A 24,683-nucleotide genomic window follows, 5' to 3' on the forward strand; every position below is an offset into this window, starting at 1 on the left:
TCCTCAACATTAACGGTATTTTCAATGCGGTGGCATTTCTAGCCAAAAACCGTCAATGTCGGCGATTATTGAGACAATATTACAGAAGATTAAGCTCGTTTATATTCAGACATCGGTCTCAGATCGAGGCTGAACAGAGAGTACCGATCCCTCAAATACAAGAAGTTCCTATAAGAGACGAACCTGGTTGAATGAATCACTTTATATTTTGATTTTCAAAAACGCAACGTACTAAAATTGGATTGAAAATTGGATTGAATTTTGGTTATTAGCGTCGGCTGCAACATTGTTTCTTATATGTCTTATATAGTTTTTTCTTATAAGAAAAAAGATTTATAAAATATTTGTCTCTTTCAAGATTTAATAAACTTTATGCTCTGAATTCAAGCCCTTCATGTTTTCTTGCTGCCTAGCCCTTTTAAATTGTCTTCTTTCTTTAAAATCTTTATAGTTCGACCGATTATCAGGTAGATTGATTATATAGTCAAGATTTCTGTTATGACGGGAAAATCGTAATTTTTTTCTTTGTATGCGAAACAACACAGCAGAGCCTAAACAACAGTGGAAAATAAGACGGGTTTTCATGTTATTTTATCTATTTTTCTACTTTCAGCTGATAACTTGAGTGTCGGTTCACCAAGTATGCCTTTAACCAGTGTTGGTATGTTCAAAGAATCGCGACCAACACCTGACATCTACCCTTCTTCTGGTATTCACAATCACCAACAACAAGAAGCGGTTGCTCGCTCTCTCGAAACTCCCACTTTTGACATCTCTGCTCAACTAGCTGGAAACTTGTCTAAATCTGCGCCTCAGCACTCGCCTGAGTTCCGACAAATGAACGAACAAATGCGTGGATTTCAAATAAGTAAACCTCCACCCCAACAAACACAGCCTAGTGCTCCGCAAGTCTTGATGCAGCAACAGGTTAATAACGCCCAACAACCGCCCTCTATGAGATCTGGCATGTGGTTCAAATCACAACCCGTTCATGCTGACAACATGTTAGCTCAACACCCCGCTCAACACCGACCACCTCCCGCCCAACAAAGAGGCGTTCAACAGCAGGGTGGAACTTTCAACAACGCCCTCTCTTTTGGCTCTATTGTTATGGAAACTTCACCTATGCACAACAACTTCATAACACCTAAACCGCCCCAGCCTGCTCAACATTTCGTCTCACAGCAATTCATGCCTCAAGCACCGCACCAGTCTAACTTCGGTGCCATTGGTCAAAATATCCGCCAAGCTCCACCTCCCCAGCAATCAATGGCTCCTCAAAGTGCATTGATGCAGCAGCCGTTTGGTGGCTCACCGGCAGTGGCACAACGGTCTTGGAATGGCCCACCTCCGGGAATTCCAGATCCTATGGGAGAGTCTAGGGTATGTCGTGTTTAATATTAAGACACTATAAAAAAAGAAATATGTATTGGTGTAGTTCCATTGCCACTAAATATCATCTGCTATTTTAACAGGATGTCTTTTTAGGGCACTAATTTGAAAAAATGTTGTCAGAAATTTAAATGTTTAAAACCTAGTAAAAATCTTTAAAAACTATTTAGATTTTGACGGTTCTGGTAACATTGCTTTTCTTCAACAGTGTCAATGGGCTATTCCAAAAAAAAATAGTACCCCCGATGTTAAGGAGGCCTTTTTTGCCTTGGATTTTTTTCTCATTTTTTGGACTTCCCTGGATTTTCGACCTAGTTTTTACCGACCACCCTGGATTTTCCACCTCATATTACTGACTGGATTTTTATACTCGAATAAGACAGACCCCTTGAATTTTCTATTTTCCAGACCACCCTGGACGTCACATCTCCTCAACATGACGGGGGGGGGTTACAGATTATTTCTTGAATAGCCCAATGATACGGTTTTATGTGATTTTGTGATTATCTTTTTTTTCTTTTTTTTTTTTAACATAAAATTTTCTTTTTTTCGCACATCAAGCAGAGTATTTGGACATCAACGTTCGGTATGGGACAGAATGAAATCTCACCATTGGAACAATTGATCAAAGACCAAAGGAGACATCAACAACCAAGATGAAGCAGAAGAAGAAGGAGATGAATTGGAAGAAGAAACCTGATGAATTATTTTGGAGTTAAAAATATTGACGATGAAGCGGTAATTGATACACAAGAACAAAATATTGGTGTTTATACAATGTAAGCTTTTAAGAATAAACACATTTTCGATGTTGTTGAGTATTGAGATGAAGTGCTTTGAATTTTGATTATAACAGCTTTGTTTAAAAATGCTGGAAAATTCACACACGCTTTTATCGGCAGTATTGATACTTATGGTTACACTTTAATAGAGGAAAGTTAACCGTTAAAACTCTTGACATGGACCCTCTTTGCTAAAAGACTTTTGTTTGGAAGATCTACATATACAACCTGGTTGGAATCTCAAGAATATGTATCATCTTTATGATGTAATCTTTTTATGATGTTACAACTTGTTTATTTGTTTGATTGGTATAATCTTGAAAAGCAATGTTGTTGATTTGATTGCGGTGGCTTGTTGTATGATATAAGTCTGGCACCGGAGCATTGAGGGGACACTGGGGAATTGAAATGTAAAAACTTTTAAAACGACATGGGTAAATTTTATGGATGGAATTTTGAAACTGTTTATTATGAAATGATGGTGAAACGTTATATAGTTAAATTATATGTTATAGTTACTACACAAACTTGCCACTATACTATATTATACACCGATGATATTATCGCGTAATATGTAATATGCAACGTTTTTTTGTATTGTAGGAAAAAAGTTTAATGTTTTTTTATGATGGTGTGACAAAAGGAGCTGGCCTATATATTGTTTGGTATGCGAATTAAGGAAAGAAGTAAAATTTAATTAATTGTTATAATAAATATCCTTGAATGAAATTAAAAACAAAAGAATGTTGTCTCCCCCTATGTTTCGTTTGACGTGTTCAAAACAAAAATTTACCCCCCCCCCCTCTTATCGTGGAGGCCACTTATTTTGCCAAGAGCGGGGTGTTAAAAAAAAACAGGATAGTCTGACATAATATCTTGAAAATGCAAAAGTCTGGTCGTGGTCTCTAAAATTTTGGGCAAAATTCTGGTAATTTGACCAATCAAAATGACGTTCTCAACTTGTGGAGTATAATTTTTTCTGAAATAGCTTAATCATATAAAAGTTTCATTTGTCTTTCGACATTCTTTTTTAGCGTTTTTAATTAAATGAGAATTTTTATTCTGTCTATATCACATGAGACCGTCTTAATTAGTTTGATGAAATTTCACTTAATGAAAATCCAACATTTTTGATATATTTTTCGATTCAAAAAACAGACCGACATATTTTTTGTCAGGTTAAGTTTTTTTCATTGGAACACAACATTATTTTTAGGATGAAAAAAGGTACTTGAAAATTGTTTTCCATAAACCTACCATTGTTGTTGCTTGTAAGTGGATTCAGATTGTTAAAACTTAATTTTGTTGCAATGGCAGTGTCATCTCTACAATATATAAACAATCATAATTGTTCTTATAAAAACACTTCATATGATGTAATAGTCAACTCAATTTTCCAATATTAACTTAATTACCATTGAGACCATTTATCTTTGTATTTCTTTTTTAAATCGGCACTCTTGCAAAATTGGAATTTATAAGTTGAGAGTACTCATGCATCCCCCTATATGCATCCCCCTATCTTAAAAATTTTTCGAACCCGTACTAACTACAACGGTGGTTCACAAACCGTTTAATACCAAAAAATTCAAATTTATATGGTAAGAAAGGGTATAAAATGGCGCCACAGGCAAAAAAATTGCCATTTGCATTGCTATTTGGTGGACTATACCCAATTCTTTGACCAATTTAGGATATACATATTTTTACCAAAAAGTTGTTATCCCCTATTTATATTTAATACCCCCTAAAAACTCAACCCCCCATTCTACATTTTTTACCTCCCCCTCCTATAAAGCCTTTCTTGAAAAGTTGGATGCCCCCTTAAAGAAGGAGGGGGGTTTACACTATGTTTTAGTTTGTTCAAGTTTAACAAAAAAATTACTTTTTTCCTTACCTGAGCTAATAAAAACAAAGCCACCAATTTACTGATGTGGACACGATCGGGATCATTCTCGCCTACCAAATCGTCTTTAGATGGCAGACTGTAAATGTACAGTGGAATGAGTAAACGGTTCACCATGTGATCTGTTAAGATCATGTTGAGAACATCGATTTTGAGAAGGAGAATGTCGTTTAGGTAATGTAGGTGATCCAAGTGATCAGCTGTGTTGGCCTTCAGTTTGTCGTATTTGAAATGGCTAAATGTGAGATGAAAAAAATACCTTATACAGTACAGTCTCAAAACAAAAAGTTGAAAATTTTCACAGTTCTCAAAAAATATTGCTCGCTTCAAAGGTTGAGGGTTTTCAAATAATTAAGATAGAAATGCCATGGCAACTTTTTGGCCAATTTTATTTGGGGCATTCTTGTGAAGTATTCTTACAAAAGCGTGTAACTAGCAGTATTCATCCGGATTCTTAAGCCGGAAAACCGTAATGAGTAAATAGACAGATAAAAAAGTTACATAAAAAGAACTCAGTTGATTCTTGTTTTTATCCTGTACCTATCCTGTCCTTTTTATCGTCTTTTCTGGTTTCACCTAGCCAGAATACTTAAGTGACTGTCTTACTTTTGTTCTAATGTAATAACTCGAGAATAGCCAGATCCCTTTCTCTTTTTTAAAATACATCGATTAACATCCTACTATTGCTTACACAACACTTTTAAAGAAAAGAAGAACCCTTGCCCACCGACGGGATGTGCCGCTGAGGTTTGAAAAATGAACCCTACGTGGGACTGATATGCCAAAATTTGCGAAAAAAGTGGCCTTGAACGGGACTGAAGTTCCAAAATTGTTTTAAAATTTCCCACTTTTTTCCCCAAAGTCCCCCCAAAACGTACCCTATGGGAGACTAATTACCCAAGTACCCTGGGAAAAGAACTTTCTCCCCTTTCTTTGTCAGCAGCCTCCTTTCTCAGTCATTAAAAAAGAAAATTTTTATCGTGTCATTTACATTTATGAAGTGTATCGACACAAATCATATAATAATTGCTTCTCGAGATTTCGAACAATTCATTATACTATACTTAAGCTCTTCTGGTTAAAACATTTGGCTTAATGGCTTAACCTATCGCCAATCAAATTTTTCCAGATTGGAATCAGTGAGCTATTTTCGAGAATCGCAGTTTGGCTTTCTCTCTTAAATTCAACCATAGACATATGAACAGTGAGTTTCATTGTTCATATGTCTATGATTCAACTTATGACGACGGTCTCGTATTTAAGAATTTTACTGCGCATGTCTTAACTGTCACTTTTCTATCGAAGAAAGACACCAGTTCTGATAGTTGAAAATGAGCCTCGGTTCGGTATGTTAGGTAGTATCGTAAGTAAAGTAAAACATTGCAGATTGAGAGCATAACATGGTAGGTGAAACACGTTATACCAGTATACAAGTAGGAAGATAAAACTTCTGGGAATAATAGATATCGCAGTAAAAAACGATTTCTTTCAAAGGAGTTGATTCCCATATGTACAGGAGAAAACTCCAAAAATATTTTTTGATAAATGTCAAATTATATGTATGTATTTGTATCTAGATGACACTTGATTCTTATCTTTCCATTACATCCTTGTGATTTGATTGGGTGATTGGGTGATATGATGCATGTGATTACAGCTCCAGCTTCTTCTTTTTATTAAAGGACAAATACACAAGCTTTATCTTCAAATACAGTGCCCTATAGTTTTTTATCCTGTCGATCTAATCCGGAAAAAATAGATGAGTTTTTCGGGTCGGTAGTGATTTATAAAGAAACAAGAAACTTTATCTTCTTTATTAAGAATCTATTGTTGTCAAAAAAATAACAGGAGGGTTACAGTTCCGACAATCGGAAGTCAAATTTGAATGGATAAATGGTGACTATAGTCTAGCAATCGGAACTTGAAAAAACTGTTACATAAAGGTCGGTGTCACAGTTAATTTTAACTCCCCTAAATGGGGCTCCCCCAGGGTTTGGCGTGACACGTGAATGACCTTTTTTTCTGTCGTGAATAGGTGAATTGGACTTTTTCGGCGCGTGAATACGTGAATCGAGATATCAGCGTGAACGTGAAAACAAGATTTTTCCAGCGTGAATTCGTGAATCCAGATTTTGAGCGTGAACGTGAAAAGCAAATTTTTGTCTAGAACAAAACTAAATAAACCTAAATCTGTAAAATTTTCTTGCTCGCTTCACTCGCATAATTTTCCATATCATATTGACGTATTGTCATTGTAGCGTTATTCAAAATAATCAAAACTTTATAAAGTTCAAAGATAAACAAATTTTTTTTCCTTATTTTCCTGAGGGCGCATTTTATAACTTTTAAAGTCTAAATGAGAAAATTTTCTCCGTCGGCGCTACTGATGTAATAGTCACTTATGTTGTTACTAAATGCAGTACACAAAATGATACCGCACTAACTTGGAGACAGGGAAGGGTATTTGCCCCTTCAATGAGTAGGTAATTATAAAAATTCTTGTATGAATGCATCATCAAGCATTCAGAAAAAACTCTTGTGACGCCGCTTCGTGTACGACAGGTACTTCACCAGGTTTTTGCCAGTAAATAGTCAGTGTTGAATATAATCAAAGATTTTAATGAATTTTGTGACCAAGATTGCATACTTGGGTAACAATAGCGTGTTAAGACCGTTTTCTCACCAATAAAAGAGCGAAAATTGTCGAAATTTTTCGCGCTCGCTATGCTCGCGTTCTTCTTTCAGATTGATATTTCTTTCTATGAGACAGGGATCAAACTCTGGAATTTGCGCCCTGTGGTTGCACCATCTCTTTGAAGCCTGCGACTTTCCAGATCATGTTTTCGGCCGCGAACCTCGATTTGACATTTATTATCAATTTAAAAGATTTTTATATGTGTCTGCGACGAAGAAAATTGGGCGGGAAATCCTTAAAGCTAAGGCTTAACTTTGCATTTGCCTTAACAAGTAAATTCAGGCAGGGTTTATAACACCGTGTACGTCAGAGAGGTAGTTCATCCCTGTCTCAGTACCCTGGTGGAACATTTTCCCTCTGTGGGGATGAAAATTTCTATCGGAATCCCAATGAGGATAGAAACTCTATTGTTTCCAGCTCAAAAATTCCAGTGGGGATGGTTTGGGGGGGCACCATTTTTCCCATTCAATTTTTAATAGGGATAAAACGCGATCAATTTCCCAGTGGGGTTGAAATTGAAGGATCTTTTTTCTACCGGGAGCGTTTTTTTTCACCGGGGCGGTGGGGGGGTCCACCGGGTCTGTGGCACAGGGATGTGGTAGTTCTTTCTAACTTTGGCGTGACAGACCTAAAACATTGCCCTAAAGGGTCGACGCTACCGTAAATAAGATCACAAAACTGCAAAAACTTCATTTTGGCGAAAATGTTTGGTATAGAAATAAGTCAAACAGCTTTAAAAGAGGCCATAAAAATGCCATACTTAGCCTAATAAGGTCACAATCATTTAACAAAAGAATTAACAGCAAAATTATCACGTGAACGTGAAAATGGTTTTTTTCGCGCGTGAATACGTGAATTGAGGGTCGACTGGGGGGTCTCCTAAATCATAACTCCCGAGTCATAATAAACTAGATTATTGTGACTCCCCAGTTAAAACAGACTAGTTTATGATGACTCCCCAGTTCTTAAAAACTAGTAAATTATGACTCCATAGAGTTAATATTTCCTAACAAATTTAGACTCTCCCCGGTTTATGATGACTCCAGCTAATTTCAGTTGAGCTAAAGTCTAATCTGTTTGCTATTGCACATACCAGTAAATCTAAGGCAGCCTGAAGTTGTCGGATGGATGAATTTGGGTAAACTTGTTTGTCGTGTTCCTTGGGTATCTAGATGTGCTTGAAATGTGATAGAAATTTTTCTTATGTTTTTTTTTTCGTTTTCTATTACGAGTTTTTTAGTTTTTTAAGGGCAAGCCACAAGAGAAGCTTTTGTATTAATTCGTTGTATTTGAAAAGATTTCAATGATTCGTTTAAAGGGCTAGTTCGATGAAAAATCATACATTAAAATGGTGGATTTACAACGCCATGTACCATAACAAACCATGCCTTGAGAAAGGTGAAATGATCCATTTTCAATGTCTGAAGTTCGGAATCTGACAATGCAAATTTGTGATGACTTCGGCAACACAGAGTAGTGAATCCAATAAAGGGACACAATGTATTGATTAGGTTAACGTAGTTATTTTCATATATGCGGTCATGATGCGGTTATATCAGTAGAATCGCTAGGATATTCTGAGCAAGAAGATATAGGCACCTTTTCGTATAGGAGAGGTGTACCCAAAATATTAGCCCTAACAGTTTGCGCATAATCAGGCTTGAAACAAAAGAATTTTGTCACAACACGCAAATTATGCAGATTTTTTAAAGCGACAACAAAAGAAACCTATTTACTCGACATAAACTCCCTTAAGGGCAAGAGACCTGGTATACGACGAGCCGTTTTTCGATTGTTTTCAAGAAGCTGTTTTTCCATCTCTTTACATTCCTCTGATGCAATAAGAGTCTTTTAGCTTGACGTTTGAGTAGGCGGGGAGTCTTATCCAACTAGTTTTTTTTAACTCCCTACCTCTTTAGGAAAAGGGTTTCCATAAAGGGGAGCCATTATTTACTAAGGGAGTTATAACTTTCTGGAAAATTTCTACTCTAGGGGAGTGTTTTTTTACTAGTTCATTATAATTGGGGAGTTATCTTTTGCAGGGAGTTAAAATAATCCGCTACACCGGTCTCTACTTGCGCGCGCTGCGATTACACTTTTTGGTTTAAATTCTTTTTTGCTTGGAAAAAAGATTAAGTCATAAAGATGTAGCGCATCATAAAATTGTACGAAATATGATCTCTCGCTTACGAGACCCCTTTTTCGGTCTGATTTGTACGGTACAATATGAAATACATCATTTTTGTACGCGTTTTTAGCCAATCAGATTGCTCGTATTTTATATCATTTCAACTTGCACACTTAATATAAAAACGAATATATAAAAACATTATGCTTTTATGGAAGAACAAGTTAAAAACATTAGGGACTCTAAAGCGTCCGATTTCTTTTACGAAAATGGACAAAAATATACTCAAAAAGGGGAGAAATTAAGAACATGTTAAAAAGATTTTTACTCAAACAAAAAGTCAAAAACATCCGAAGGCTTCAAAAGTCTTGAAATGTTCTAAAAGACGTTTACTTAGAGTGTTGATAGCTGAAAATTAGACCGAGGGTAAGATCTAAACAGCACTAGAGTATCTCTCACAGTCGAATAAATTAACCACAAGGAATCAAATACAGTGTACACGTTTTTTTTTATAAGAACGTCAAAAAATTTCGAAGCCTTCGGATGTTCTTAGTTTTTTGGATTTGAAGCCTAAAAATGTTCTTAAAATGTTCTTATTTTCAGCATTTTTTGAGCATTTTGATGTAATTTCTTAAGAAATTGCATGTTTTTAAGTCTCCAAAGCCTTGAGTATGTTCTTAGAATGTTCTTAAATTTTTGGGCCTCGAAGCCTTATGTTCTTATATAGTTTGTTCTTATAAAAAAAAAACGTGTAGCTTATTTTATTTTTTCAGTTTAAGAGTATTCTGAAAAAACTTTTTGCAACATTTCACATCCAGTTGTAAAATGAAATGGACACCCTATATATAACCGATACAAGGAAACCGATGCTTCTTTACCGACATTACATGGGACACAATTAATACAATCATATAATTATAATTATCATAACTATCATATAATTGTATAATTATCCTTCTTGTAAAAGGAAAGCATTACGTAAACTTCGCAAAGGAACGGAAAACCGTAACACTAATCCACTCAATTAGCCTCTCTACCCTTTGAATCGTCACCAGTTCACCGAGCCTATAAAAGACAAACTGAAGTCATAAAAATTCACCATTAAGTTTATCAATTTAAACTTGAAGGTATTTGGATCTTAAATCTTCAGAATGAATTTAATCTCGAATATTGTAATATTGGCAACAAACTTTCTTTTAGTAGGAGGTCAGCAGCAATCTTGTCAAGATTTTATTTCAACAGGGGACGGGGCAGGTGTTACAGGTGGACAATGGTCTTGCGACCACCGTAAGTACACGCTTTTTTATAAGAATAGTGTTTTTTACTGGTAAAGGGTGAAGTATTCTTAGGAATTTTCCAAATCTGGGGGTGAGATATTCTTAATACAATCTTAATTGTCATAAAATTTTTCTTATTATAAAATGATCAAAAAATGGGATTTATGTATTCTGGATCTCCTGTTTAATCCATGTTTCCTTCGGATTTCTTCCACCCTTTATTCATCTCAATTCGCAAAATCTCACCACCCAGGTATTTTCAAGATATTCTTAACACTTAGTTTATTCAGCCTAGCATAATCATTGTATTACACTGATCTTTCGAACGAACGAACGAACCTTGAGAACGGGAGTTTCTAAACATCGACCAGAAATGGCGACCACGACCGGCAACCATATAAATTTGGATTATCGAGTTTATCTGCTCAAGTATCAAGTATCAAGTATCCTCAGAATACTAAAAAGTGACCTTTGAAGAAACCAGTCATTTTCTTGACAAAGTGACCCTAATTGACAAAAATATTGACAGGGTCATTAAGTATGATGTTTGTAAGCTTTGTTACGTACCAAATATTTTAATTATGCTAAATGAGATGCCTTTAGTATGAATAGATAGAACTTGTCAGTACGAAAAAAGTGGGAAGGCCAGTTTTAGAGATTAGAAATTAGATGAATCTAATCAATTATTCTATTGTCTTTATGCTGACAAAATGACTAATTTCGAGAGAAATAATAATCTGATGATCAAATACAAAGCTTCTCGAACCATTCAAAAAAATTTTGTGCCACTAATTATTTTGATGCTGATAATACAAAAGGATAGAAATTGACATCATAATCAAGCTCCAGGAGCGTCGAAATCAGTAGCGGCCTGGCTTAATCTTTCTTGGTGGTGCAAACTATGAAATTGGCGCCCCGGTTTTTTTGTCCTTATTTGTGCCCTCCATCACTAAGTGAAAATATTAAACTGTAAGAGCTGACTGGTTGAAAGTAACGCCCATAATCTTTGAAATGGAAATTTTATACCTGGTAAGTCGATTTAGTCTATATTTTTGCTTTCTAAAACTGTTATTAGAAAAATAACCTGAAAATGTTTAATTTTTTGCGCCGCTGGTCTTACTTTACTCTCCATTAAAGATAAATGGCTGAAAGAGGGCCCAAAAACACAGAAGGTGGGTGGAAGGGTTCGTTAAAATTAGGCGCCGCAGGCAAAAATTTTTGATGTAAAAAAGGTCAAACAGCTTAAAAGATCTTTTAAAACAGAGAAAGTTAGTCAGTATAAGACCACAAAAACCACAGGGAGAATCAACAAGTTTTGATCATTTTGGGAATCTCTCATTTTGGGGGTGAGCATTTGTAACTAGGGGAAAGTGAGGAATAAATTTGAGTCGAATCGAGTTTGCTATAAATAATGTTTAGAAAAAATTCAAGAGAAAGGATGAAAGAGGGTAAAATAAAGCGCCGCAGGCGAAAAAAATTAATCTTGTTGGGCGCCAAGTTGCCCAATTAAACATCAAAAAAATTTTGGCGCCCCATTGAAAAGCTCTTTTGGCGCCCCTCTCAGATCTTTCTGGGTGGTGCACTGCACACCCTGCACCCCCTGCCAGGCCGCCACTGGTCGAAATGGTTGTTTTACGTATTTGGCACGTGGCTTTAAATAGATGAGACAGGGGTGAGCTTACTCTTCAATATGATATATATTCAAATATTTGGAGAGACACTCTACGTTGGAGAAAGGGAAAAACTCGATAACCCAAATTTATCTGGTCACTGGACGTGGTCGCCGGTCGTGGTCGTCATTTCTGGTCGAAGTTTAGAAACTCCCCCTTGAGAACAATGATAATTGAAAGTAGAAACTAGCAACAATGTTAAATTCTGAGCAGAGATTTTTTTTCTACAAAAATCTGTTTTGGCCATCTTTTACCTAGGACAATAGTCTACTCAAATACAAAAATTCAGAAACATTTAATGATTCAAACTCATTCAAAAACCTCATTTTTGTGCATTATGTCAATGATCATAAAATTCCTATGAGCCAATCTTGATAAAAGCTAATAACTAACTAAAGTCTGTCTCAAAATAATTTGCAGCTGGAGACAAAAATGGCTGTAACCTTTGATAGAATTTGAATCAAGTTGCGATTTTGTGCTTGTTAAAAAGATATTCGTGAGTGGAATATTATCAAGTAAAAGAATTGAGAAAAAAAAGGAAAATGAAAATGAAAAATGAAGAAGAAAAAAATCAATTTCTTGTAGAAATGTGGTATAATTACCATTTTCACAGGAGTGATTCTTCAATCTTAGATCATCATCACTGTCAAAAAATTTTTCAAAAATATTTATTCAATCAAAAGATATCAAACAAAGTTTATTGCTGGTTGACTCTATAAAGTAGTAAAAAACGACAAAAAACAGCATTTTGTCGATCAAACAGCAATAAACTTTGCTTGATATCTTTCTTTTGATTGAATGAATATTTTTGAAAAATTTTTTTTCACACTGATGATGGTCAAAGATTGAAGAATCACTCCTGTGAATTAGGTAATTATTCATGCCACATTTCTACAAGAAGTAGATTTTTTTCTTCTTCATTTTCCACTTTCATTTTCCGGTTTTTTTCTCAAATTTTTTACTTGATAATATTCCACTCACAAATATCTTTTCAATGGGCACAAAACCTATCTAATTCGAATTCTATCAAAAGTTACAGCCATTTTTGTCTCAGCTGCAAACTATTTTGAGACAGACTTTAACGAACAAACGGACGACGGTTAATTTATAGGATCTCAACCTCCAGGTAGGCCCAAAAAAAGTTTTTTAATTCATTTAATTCATAATGCTCTGTAAAATTGTTTCACAAATCGTGATGTCACGCATTACTGGTAGTAATGGATAGGCTTTATAATTTCTTGTTTTTTTGTTTTTTTTTTAAGCTACGGGAAAACCGTATTACTTTGGCGATGACGAGGACGACTTTGATACAGTAAGGGCAGAATGTCAAGCACTACCGCCATTCAATGGAAGACCATTTGATGTTGTTGTTATAGAAACTCAAGAAGAGCTGGGCTTTATTGTAAACAATCCTGAATATGGGTAAAGGCCACATTTTTTTGTACACTGTCCCTTCCGTAACGTTTTTAAACTTTCTCTGTGTATATTTTGAAAGGCAAGGTCAAGTTGATAAATATTTTTTTTGATTTGAGTTTCATGGTGTGAAGCCCCTTTAAATTCAGAAAATGGCACCTTCATAAAAATAAAATTTTTCCAATATATTGAAGTCTGATTTAGCTTTCCTCTCTGAAGCTATCAGGTTTTTTCATTTATAACTATAAGGATTTTGGTCTCTTGATTTTGTCCCTTCCGTTAGGCTACAGTATCTAATTTTCATGGAAATCATCCCCATATGTAAACTTCCATTGCTGTAATATGATACACCATCATAAAGAAGCACTTTTAGGCCATTTTTAATGCTATCATCTTACTTTTTGGATATATTTTTTAAAAATAAGGTACTTTAATTGGGGATGGTCACCAATTTTGTCCCTTCCGTTACGCCTATACGTGGACTTTATTGTAAACAATCCTGAATATACGTAAGGGCTTACTTTGCAAAATCCACCTTAGATTTCTATCTTGGAGCCCTGGGGCGTACTTGGGCAAAAAGGGGTACAGGGATGTACCGCTGGTCAGGGTATGTAGGGTCACAAAAAACGCAAAAAAAGAAAAATCAGTCCCTCGTAGGGTACCTTTTCACGGAAATTTGAGAAAAAAGGAGGACAATTTGAGAAAATCTTTGAAATTCAGTCGGAATGCAGGGTCACTTTTTTCGCAAAAATGCACACCCCCAGCAGCACACGCCCGTCGGTGGGCAAGGGTAGTACCCTCCCGCGCTTTGAGAAAAAGTTACAGCGCTCTAATAGGCCAGCGTCCGACATTAAGAAAATGCCTTAAAACAGGTTTTTGTAGGGTACCTCTTAGATCAGATCAAATTTTTGATATTGTGTTCTTAATAGGGTGCAGAATTAATTAAAAAAGTTTTCGAGTAAATTGATAAGTCTGAATATCAAATAATTTATGCCACCAACGGAATCAGCGGGAAAAATAGATAAAGAAAATGGTGTTATTTGTTAAGTTTCGACCAATTGGTGCCGAGAATTGCCTTTTAAGGCGAAAAATCGACGTTTTGGGCATTTTCCCGATAATGTCAGCATTTTTCTGAGGACATTTTCAGAAAAAGTCTCGCATCTGGAATATCCTGAATTAGTAGTATCCAAAAATGGTATGGTGCATCGAGCTTCTATGTTTAGATATCGAGATATTTTGATTCGAAGATTTAGAATTATCGATATTTTTTGCTGTGTCAGCAGTTATTCAGCATATTTACCCACCTTAAAAGTGAATTATCTCGTGATCTAGACACCGAAACTTGGCAAACCATATCTTTTCTATTTTGAATTCAACAAAAGAAATAAGATTAAAAAATTGTCTTCTTATTATAGCATTTTCGACTGTTAAAATGACCCATAGAGTATGTCAAAATGGGGAAATGTGCTAGAATTGCTTGTCGTACGGCCACTTTCTGTTTTGTTTACTTGATTTTATTTGTGCAAATTTACATGAGATCGAAGCAAAGCTAAGCAAAGAACTAATTCGAAAAAACGTGTATATTGTATCTCACTACAGTTAACCATTATTCAAAATATATTTTTCAATGAACATAGCCCAAAGTTGACTTGAACAGTCATAAAAAAGAGCCTATTTTATAGTCAACTAGACAAAAATTTTAACCTGTTTTATATAACAGCATAGTATAAGAAAGCCGCGGCTTTCTTATACTATGATAACAGTAATAACGCTTTGAAAATTAAAATTTCTTAATACTTTAAGCGGGTTGATTTTGGCGAAATTTCATTTCACCGGTTCAGTTTTTCCTTTTTTCAAATTGATTATCAGTTCGTTGTCAGCGAAAAAGTGTTGGACGTTGGTGATCTCAGCATTCAGGGTATTGTTGACTTCCTCCGACGTTTTTACGGACGAAAAGATGACGGTATCGTCGGCAAACATGACGGTATTGCAGGTTGTCAAACATTCGAGGGGAAGTCGTTGAAGAACAGGAGAAACAAAAGTGGTTCCAGAAATCTTCCTTGGGGAACACCGCAGTTGACAGCACTGGGATCAGAGGTCTCTTTATCGTATATTACCAATTGCTGGCGATTAAACAGGTAGTCTTGGAACCAACCTAGCTCGGTATCTTTTATCCCGTACGATGGAAGTTTTTGTAGTAGTGATCCATGACTTATGGTTGGATAAGTCTAAGAACAATGCACCGATGTACTTCCCTTTGTCGACTTCAGATGCTGTCAATGAAAAGGTTGACTGCCATTTCGTTTGAATAGTTAGTTCAAACGAAAGTTAGTTTTCTAAAGCCGAACTGCTGATCAGTAAGTAGGTGGTTTTCTTCGAGGTGGTGTGTTAATTGTTTTTGTACAATTTTTTCTGCGATTTTGGAAATTACCGGAAGGATGGAAATGGGGCGGTAGTTTCCGCTGAAAAGAAAGAACCGGATTTGAAGAGTGGGTGATTTAAGCTTGCTTCCAGTCTGTTTGAATGTTGATGATGCCGTGTGCTAGTGAATTGTCAATCGATACCAGCAGCTTTTTTGCGTTTTGAGTCCTTGGAGGAGTTTGAAGATTTCGTCGCTTTCTACTGGATTAAACTTGAAACTTTTGTCGGTGCAGATGGGAAATCTTTTGATTGGACTCCAGACGGAGTCGACGAGGGGCATTTCTTCTTCAGATTTCGTGCCACATCAGCAAAGTAATTGCAAAACATATTGGCTTTTTCTTTGGCACTTGTTACCGTAATATGATGGACATGGACAACCTTTGATTCGTTTTGCGATTAACAGAGCGTGACGATTGAAAATGTTTGAAGTGATGATTTTGAATATTTCCCAGGCTTTGTTTGGGTCATCTTGTTCATAAACAAGGTTCCAGCCTGCTTGGCGAAGATCTTCGTTCATTAAATCTAGGTTATATCTGGAAAAGTTGCGACATTTGATGGTTTTCGGTTCGTACCGTTGATGGTGTCTCTTTTGAACAATATCAATCATGTCATGATCGCTGAGGGATAGCGGGATGACAATTTCATCAGATATTTTTTCTTTATCGGTGGTTAAGGCAGGGTCAATTAATGTTGAAGATGTTTCCGTAAGCCTCGTTGGCTTTGAGATCATCTGATCGAACCCCGATAAGTTTATAAAATGTTTCTCATCTTCGGGATCATTTCTATCAAGGTAGTTTATGTCGAAGTCACCCATCAAAATAACATACTATATCGATAGTGTTGTCATCAGCAAAATTGCAAATGTTGCATTGCTTGTTATAAAATCTAAATAAATATCGACTGATAATTTTAAGATATTTATCGGTAAATCACCACTGACAGATTTTCTTGGATTTAGCGAGAGGATGATTTTACGAACCTCGTTATTATCTACACATTGAAATTGAAATATATCTTGGAGATTATCATTACAATTCTCTGCTTTAATCTTAATGATACTGGGGTGATCTGAAAAGTGATTAAGGCCTTCGAGAACTGGCTCAGAGAATATTTCAAAATTCTTTCCAGTATGTTTAATGGGTAGAGTTCTTGTAATGTCTCTAAAGTATTTATTAAATATGTTAACAATCTTTTGATCGTCAGATACAATGTCATTTTTCTCAGCTAGGACAATTTTGCCTTGGTAACAGCCTTTGTTGGTAAAATAAGGCTTACTCATATTCCAGAGGGATTTTTCTTTGGTAGTAGTATCTATACTCTCAAAATAAGATCTTTTTTGCTAAATATTTCCTATCTATATAGGAAATATTTGTTAAAACGGTAATTTTTCTTTTCCTTCTTCTCCTTCTTCAAGTCTAACGCTCGGTTTTGGTCAATTTCGTGAGTTTGTACATGAGTCTCTTTTTAAATCAAGCTCCGGCGGTAAAAACCACAGATATCTGTAAAGCCCGAAGGGAAGGATCTAGCACTTTAATTGTTTTCGGAGCGCGAGATCAAAAAAAGTAGGCGGCAAACGCTATTTCACATCTCTCAAACCGGTGAAATTGCATATTTTAGTCACGTGACTTTGGTAGGAAATCCTTCCAAACCTAGGCTTCACTTTTCGATAAAAGCCGCAAATATAGCCCTTCGGGTTTTACAGATCTGTGGTAAAAACAGTAACGATTAATCACTCGTAACAAAGGAGAAAATATCGTAATTTGCACTCGTCCTTCGCGCTCGTGCAAATTACTATTTTCTCCATTGCTACTCGTGATTAATCGTTAATTGCACTCCAAACCATACGATTACTGGTACAAATGAACATAGCAACACCACTGTAGGAACCGTCCGATCGATATTTCTTTATCAATTCCTAGTCTTCAATTGAACACGTATCGGTATCATCGGGTTCTTTTTTTTGTGTGAGAGGTTTTACTAAACAATCCTCGGATGTATGACTGAAAGCATGATGGGCTTTGGTTAGATAATGCCTTCGTTTGTGAAAAGGCTCCGTGCTGTCGATTCGGATCTTCCCATTTTCAAAACAAACAAGAGCACGAAGATGTGAAACTTGACATTTGTTCGTCTCATTTTGCAAGTTTTCTTCTTTCTCCGCACAAAAAAGAAATATCAGAATCAGTTACTCTTCAATGTCAAACGAAATCTAAATCAATTACACTGTTTATTTCGATTATTTCTAAGAAAAGCTTTTTAAAAACCAAGAGAATTTCTCTGGAGTTGCAGCCTGTTTTGTCTCCGCTTCAGATAATATTGAGACAGACTTTAGTTCGATACATTTAATTTCAATAATGAAAATGATTTCCTCTTAATGATTAGAGGGCGCGTCAAATTAAAGAAACAACAATATTCTACTTTTCAGGGGTAGTGATGACCGGTACATTGGACTAAAAGCAGAAACACTTTCTAACCCACCAGTGCCATCCGACTTTAAATGGATCAATGGTGCCCCACTGACTCTCGACATTTTTTTCGACGATAATCCGTCCTCCAGTGATTCAGTTCCAAGATGTGTCGCGTTAGATAAGGATCCAATTAAACTCGAGGACCAAAGATGTAGCAAAAACGAAGATGTAATTTGTGAAGTATCGTAAGTAATATTGAATTTTTTTGTCAATTGGGTGTCTACTGGAAGAAAAAAGTTTGTCGCGGAGTTTTTTCGTCCCACAAAATATATCTAGTTTTATGTGGACACCTTGCTTTAGGGCAAACACGAAAGTTACTTTTTATCAGCTATAATCAACTTTGTGAGACATTTTACCTCGTCATGCTTGGCGAAACGAATTTTTTGAGCCTCCAATATGCTTATGTAAGCTATACCTAATGGTGCAACTTACACATTATGCAATTTATTATGCAGTTATTACGCATTATTTACAGAGATTAAATGCTTTGAAATTTTGTAAACTGAGGCTCAGCATAATGCTTAGGTGATGCTCAAGTTTTTCCAGATTTGAGCCTTGGTATGCTAATAAACGTTACGATCATAAAAAAAAACTTGTAGCAACCTGAAGAAAATAATGAGCAGATCATCCGGGTGAGAAAAGAGCATTTCACACCTTGGAGCGTGCAAGAAATTTCCACGTGATGGGAAAATTCATGTTCCCACTGTGAAACGTACTTTTCCCACCCGGGTGATTTACTCAATTTCTCTGCGAACTAAGGTAGAGAGATCAATTTCTTTTTTGAATAATTCACAGAATGCTGATTTCCTTATTTTCTTCATTCTAGCATACCTAGCGTACCACCTAGCGTAGCGTCAGAAGCATGTGAAAAAGTCAAAACCAGATATTTCCAAATCGACGAAGACAATCAACAACTTTCCTGGGAAGACGCTCAAGCGGCTTGCATGGAAAAAAACGCACATTTGATCACTGTGAAATCACACAAAGAAAACCTGTGTGCATTTGTGAAATATCAAACATCTTTCAGATCGTTAGAGTAAGTTTCGAATAGTTTCGTCGGTGAAAGAAATATCGCTGTAACTTACAGTATCTAAACATCCTGCCTCGCAGTCCTGTTGGAGCCTTTTCCCTGAGTGGGGATGAAACCTTCTATCAAAATCTCAATGGAGATTCTTTTGATCCTAGCTCATAGATTTCAATTTTTTTTCCATTGAATTTCAAGTGGGGATGAAATCAAACTGTGGTGTATTTTTTTCACCGGGACAAAATTTTGGTCCAATTTTCCAGCGGGATTGGGGTCCCAGCGGGTCTGTGACACAGGGGTTTGCGTAATCAAATCAATATGGAGTAAAATATTGAATAATGCTATCTAATTATAAAATCTGTTATTTAGTAGGACATTAAGAAATTCCATTTTCTCAATTCATCTTTAGCGCATTTTGGCTTGGCCTGGTTAACGATTTGGAAGAGAAAAAGAAATTTCGATGGATTGATAACGACCTCTCGCCTTATCGAAACTGGTGTGGTGGAGTTACTCCAACTCCTGGCAGTGTAGGTTGTGTCTTATTTCGTTTTGGTGACCCTTTTGGTGCAACAACAGGGTGTTTTGAGTTGGTGGCTGATTGTTCTACACCGCACAGTTTTGTTTGTGAAGCTAATACCCTTTGTGATAAAAATGGTTTTCAAACTCTCGCACAAGCCATGTCGAAAACCATTCAAGGAACACAAAACAACTGCAAATCTTGCAGAAAATAGAATCACCCAGGAAAAATGAAAAAACCCGGTCATGTCGCTAATTATTCTTTGTTATTTAATAAAATATGGATTTGTCGTATTTTCTTTTTTTTCTAGCCCAAAGCTCGCAAAGTAAACAAGTATCTATTTAGATGAAGGATAAAAGGAGCATGAAGAATAACTCTGAATATAGAAAGTCATTAGAAAAATTCCTAAGATAACTTCGAGTTGATTTTTTTAAATTAAATTAGCAATCCTCAAATAACAGGGTTGTTTTTGCTGATATATTCCTTTGATATATTACTATCCAAAATATTTTTGCACTCTAACGCTGTTACCCGTTTCTATGAAAACGAATTCTGCAAGATTGATAAAAACCAGTTTGATAACTTTTTTACAGAAAGCGCGGCTTGTTAATTTTCTATTTTAATCGTGATCATTCTAGGAAGTTTGCCACGGGAATTTCGCTCCTCGGGAATCTTATTCTTAATCTTAGTCTAAGTCTTAATAAACTAGCATAACTTTATACAATATGTTTGAATCGGATATACCTATTACATTAACACCCTAATGTATGTAAACACCTTAATGTATGTATTTTTATTGCACTGTATTCTTAAGCTTAAATAATGTTTTAGAGGCATGAATTTTACAATATATGTTTTATATGAGTAATTTTGACATGAGCATAAAAAATAGATAGTATTAAAGCATAGGAGATCAAGCTCATGGTTAGTATGAGAAAAAGACGATGCTAACATTTTTGTCAATATATTTATGTCTAGAATTGATCAAAGATAAAAGTTTCTCAAAAAGGTATTTTGTATTTCATTGTTATTTCATAGGAGATCAAGCTCATGGTTAGTATGAGAAAAAGACGATGCTAACATTTTTGTCAATATAATTATGTCTAGAATTGATCAAAGATAAAAGTTTCTCAAAAAGGTATTTTGTATTTCATTGTTCTCCCCCAGACCTCAAACTCAGACCCGGGAAATCTTTTTTTTCATAGCCACCCTGGTTAATTTCAAAACTTCATCGAGTCACTGAGACCCCGTTTTAAATGCATCGAATTTGTCATTGAAATTTGAGTTTAATTGCAATTTAAATGTAGTGAAACCTGGACCTAGACAAAAATGTTAAACAAATTTAAATCGCATTGCTAGAGTAAAAACTTTGTAAATAAAATGCATCATGGAATAGCATACAGTATGCACTTTAATTGCATTGAAATAACATTTGAAAAAATAGGATATATGGCTGATAGGATATAAGGCTGGCTTACTGATACTGGCTAACTTAACAGCCGTAAATTGAGGACCTACTACTTACCCTCTAAAAATCCAAAATTCAGCCAAAATTCCAAGAAAGTAAGTCCAATGTTCGGTCAAGTCCAGCAACGTGATATAAGCATATAATCAATTCAAATATCCAAAATTCCAAAGAAAGTAAGTCCAATGTTCGGTCAAGTCCAGCAACGTTTTTTATCCAAAATGTAGTCAATATAATCCAATAAATTTTTTTTCGTGAGTGTGGTTCTCCATTTCAGATTTTCTTCTTATTCGACCATGCACTGCGACAACACTGACCAAATCAGAAATGTTTTTTTTTTCAACAAAACAAGTAAAAACAGACAATTACTATAAATGGCCATAAATAGAGGCATACCGAATAAGTGGGATGGGGGAATCTGGGAACCTAAAGTGGGAACCTAAATGAACACCTGAAAAGTGGGATGGGGGAACCTAAGTGGGAACCTAAATGAACACCTGAAAAGTGGGATGGGGGAACCTAAGTGGGAACCTAAATGAACACCGGAAAAGAGGGATGGGGGAACCTAAGTGGGAACCTAAATAAACACCGGAAAAGTGGGATGGGGGAACCTAAGTGGGAACCTAAGTTGTTTAATTATTAATAGAATTGAAATATTTTTCTTTAAAACAATACATAAAGATAAGAAAGATATTATATGCAAGGAAAGAAAAAACCTTTTATCATAATAAGAACACCAGTTATTTACTTTTTACATTACGGTTCGCAAACAATAATGTTTGAAAATAAAACAAAGGGAATTTATTTATTCCAATTAGCTCAAAAAAGCATGTTTATTTATCAGCAGTTTATAGTGCATCTTTTTGAAAGGTTCTTTTTAGTAAATTGACTTAATTGACTTTAACTTAAACTTTAAACCGTCATATCTTCAATCTAGAAGGAATTAGAAGTTCGTTCATAGCTCGATGGATAACTTAGAGCCTCTTCTTTCTTTTGCACGGATCTAATTTGCTTGAATACAGAATCTAGTAAAACATTATTTACGATCTAGTTTTTGTTCACTCTTGATGCAATACACATTGTTTTTTATTAGCAGCTCCAATTTTCGGGTCAGGGCTGGGGTCGCTTAGCATTTAACGGATTCTAGCTCGTTTTTCTTCTGTACCAACCAAACAGTACAGCGTGGGAGTACACTTCATTAATCAAAAATGTTTGATAGTAAAATAGAACATATTGCACGGCTTGCCACATTTCAATACACATAAGCATAGATCCACGGGGGGGGGGGCACTCAAGGTAAACGACCTACTGTACGTGCGGCCCTTTTTTCCAAGCTTCCCAAAGTACACTGTAAGGGTGGAAATGAGCAAAAATGAGAATAAGTGCACTCTAAGGGTTTAAAATTTGGTCAAAGCCAGTCCGGCTTTTAGAATTTCATCCGAACAAGTGTCATGTTTTTAACACTGGGTAAATTTTGGAACATCAAATATGTTCCATCCTTATCAGGATCTGTTCTAAAACATGTTGACCAAGAAAAAGATCTAGGAGTGATAATCGATAGTGACCTGACCTTTGAAGCCCATATATTCAGTAAAATCAAGAAAGCTAACTCTATCGTTGGCTTGATTAGCAGGAGCTTCGAATTTCTCTCACCAGATATGTTTCGAACGCTTTTCATTGCATTTGTCAGACCCCATTTGGAATATGCACATGTAGTATGGTCTCCAAGGCTAATCAAACATATCAATGCAATCGAGGGCGTCCAACGAAGAGCTACAAGGCTAGTTAGTTGCTATAGAAACTACTCATACGAAGATCGGCTACGACTTCGACGACTCATCAATCTACCTAGCCTAAAGACCAGGCGGCAAGTTGGTGATATGGTGGAAGTTTTCAAGAACCTCCACATTTATGACGAGTCTATAAGATCAGAGAAATTTACTCCTCGAACACGACCACGACGTCAGCATGATTACGAGCTTCAAAGGAACTTTGCTAATGACGGTATGAGAGGCTACCAAAGCAACTCTCTTTTTTACAGAAGTGTGAAACCTTGGAATGATCTAGAAGAAGATATTGTTGAAGCACCATCCTTACAAGTCTTCAAAGAGCGTTTGATAAAAGAAAGGGAGAAAAAACTTTATAAAATTGTTATGTTCAGAAACAAGAGTAAAAGCATGTGTTTTCATGACGCCATCTTGGAATATTCTAGCTCCTTCGATATACTATATACAATCCTATACGCGTACGCTACTAAATATAATACCGTTCGCGTACATAACAAATAGATATAACATCTCTCCCCCACTACAAATAGCAAGTAGATAGAGGTCAAAAATAAAGTTAAAGCTTAAGATAAACATTTCAATCTCTCCTCTAATTAGAAAAAGTTCATAAATCATAAATCATAACAGCTTCAACAAATGTCAACACTTTGAAGTTCGTAAATTGTTCTGTAAAATATCAAAACACTTCAAGTTTTTTTTTTTTAATGTTCATGTAAGTTCGTAATTGGATAACCACTTTGGAGCTTGTTTTACACGTTGTGGTCTTGGAATAAAAAGAGGTTCTGGGTCATGTCTCTTCATTGTATGGGATTGTTGCATCAGATGATGTTGAGTCGTTAACTGCAACATTCTCGTTTTCGTTGGGATTTTCTGCTGTCGGTTGAACATCAACTGTACCGGAAAAGTAGTCATCATCAGAGGAACTACAACTGTTAGTAGTAGTTGTTTTGGATTTAAGATGAGTTTGCAATACTGGACGTTTGTATTGCTTCGATTGGTTGGCTGAGCGCATGATTTGCTTTGCCGCCTTGCTGAATGATTAAACTGTTGCCTTTAACTTTAACAACGGTTCCTGGATTAGTATTCCATTTAGGTGTGGTTTTATTTCTCTTGCTAGTAACATTCGTTGTGAGAACTTCATTCCCAACTTTAAATTCGTGCGGCTTTGCTTTGTGTTTGAGGTCATAGTGATGTCTGACAAGAATCTTTTTGTTTTGATCCCGTTGACAGACCAATTTGCTGGATGCGGACGGTTTCGATTTCTTGTGTTTGGGATTTTGTCGCGAATTACTCGTCCAAACATAAGCTCGGCTGGAGTTTTGCCGGTTGCGGCATGTGGCGTGGTGCGGTAGGACAGGAGGAAGTTATCAAGTGCTTGTCTCCAGTTCTGTCCTTCTGCGATTGATGCTTGAATCGTTTTCTTAAGGTTTCGGTTGAATCGTTCAACTTCCCCGTTGGCCATCGGATGATAGGGTGTGACTTTGCGATGCTTAACATTAAATTCCTTCAATAGTTTCCGAAATTCAGTGTGTTTCCGAAATTGAGGACCGTTGTCGGTAACAATACAATCCGGTGCACCATATCTACAAAACAATTTTCTTAATTTCGTAGCAATGGACTTTGACGAAACGTTGTGAAGTAATTCCACTTCTGGGTATTTTGAATAATAATCTACACAAACGAGAAGGTTTTCACCTGTTGGGAACGGTCCAACAAGATCACATCCAAGCAGTAACCACGA

The 24,683-nt window shown here is 36.0% G+C and overlaps 2 protein-coding genes across 3 annotated transcripts; both read left to right on the plus strand.

The window, feature by feature from the left end:
* The first annotated feature begins 596 nt into the window (after positions 1 to 596).
* On the plus strand, positions 597 to 2,918 carry LOC136814466 (nuclear transcription factor Y subunit beta-like). Of its 2 annotated transcripts, none has more exons than XM_067071021.1 (2): positions 597 to 1,383; positions 1,954 to 2,918. In XM_067071021.1, exons 1-2 carry the CDS (start codon positions 643 to 645, stop codon positions 2,050 to 2,052), a joined length of 840 nt encoding a protein of 279 aa, XP_066927122.1. In that variant the 5' UTR covers positions 597 to 642; the 3' UTR covers positions 2,053 to 2,918. The 2 variants fall into 2 exon arrangements, with proteins under 2 accessions (XP_066927122.1, XP_066927130.1); XM_067071029.1 differs by having other exon boundaries at positions 1,957 to 2,918.
* Positions 2,919 to 9,998: 7,080 nt separating this feature from the next.
* On the plus strand, positions 9,999 to 19,945 carry LOC136814483 (macrophage mannose receptor 1-like). Its single transcript, XM_067071041.1, has 5 exons — positions 9,999 to 10,190; positions 13,113 to 13,272; positions 18,107 to 18,334; positions 18,976 to 19,185; positions 19,583 to 19,945. Exons 1-5 carry the CDS (start codon positions 10,055 to 10,057, stop codon positions 19,902 to 19,904), a joined length of 1,056 nt encoding a protein of 351 aa, XP_066927142.1. The 5' UTR covers positions 9,999 to 10,054; the 3' UTR covers positions 19,905 to 19,945.
* The last annotated feature ends 4,738 nt before the right edge of the window (positions 19,946 to 24,683 follow it).

This window comes from Clytia hemisphaerica, unplaced genomic scaffold, assembly GCF_902728285.1.
Source record: "Clytia hemisphaerica strain Z4C2 unplaced genomic scaffold, Clytia hemisphaerica genome assembly, whole genome shotgun sequence".
NCBI classification, from domain to species: Eukaryota; Metazoa; Cnidaria; class Hydrozoa; order Leptothecata; family Clytiidae; genus Clytia; species Clytia hemisphaerica.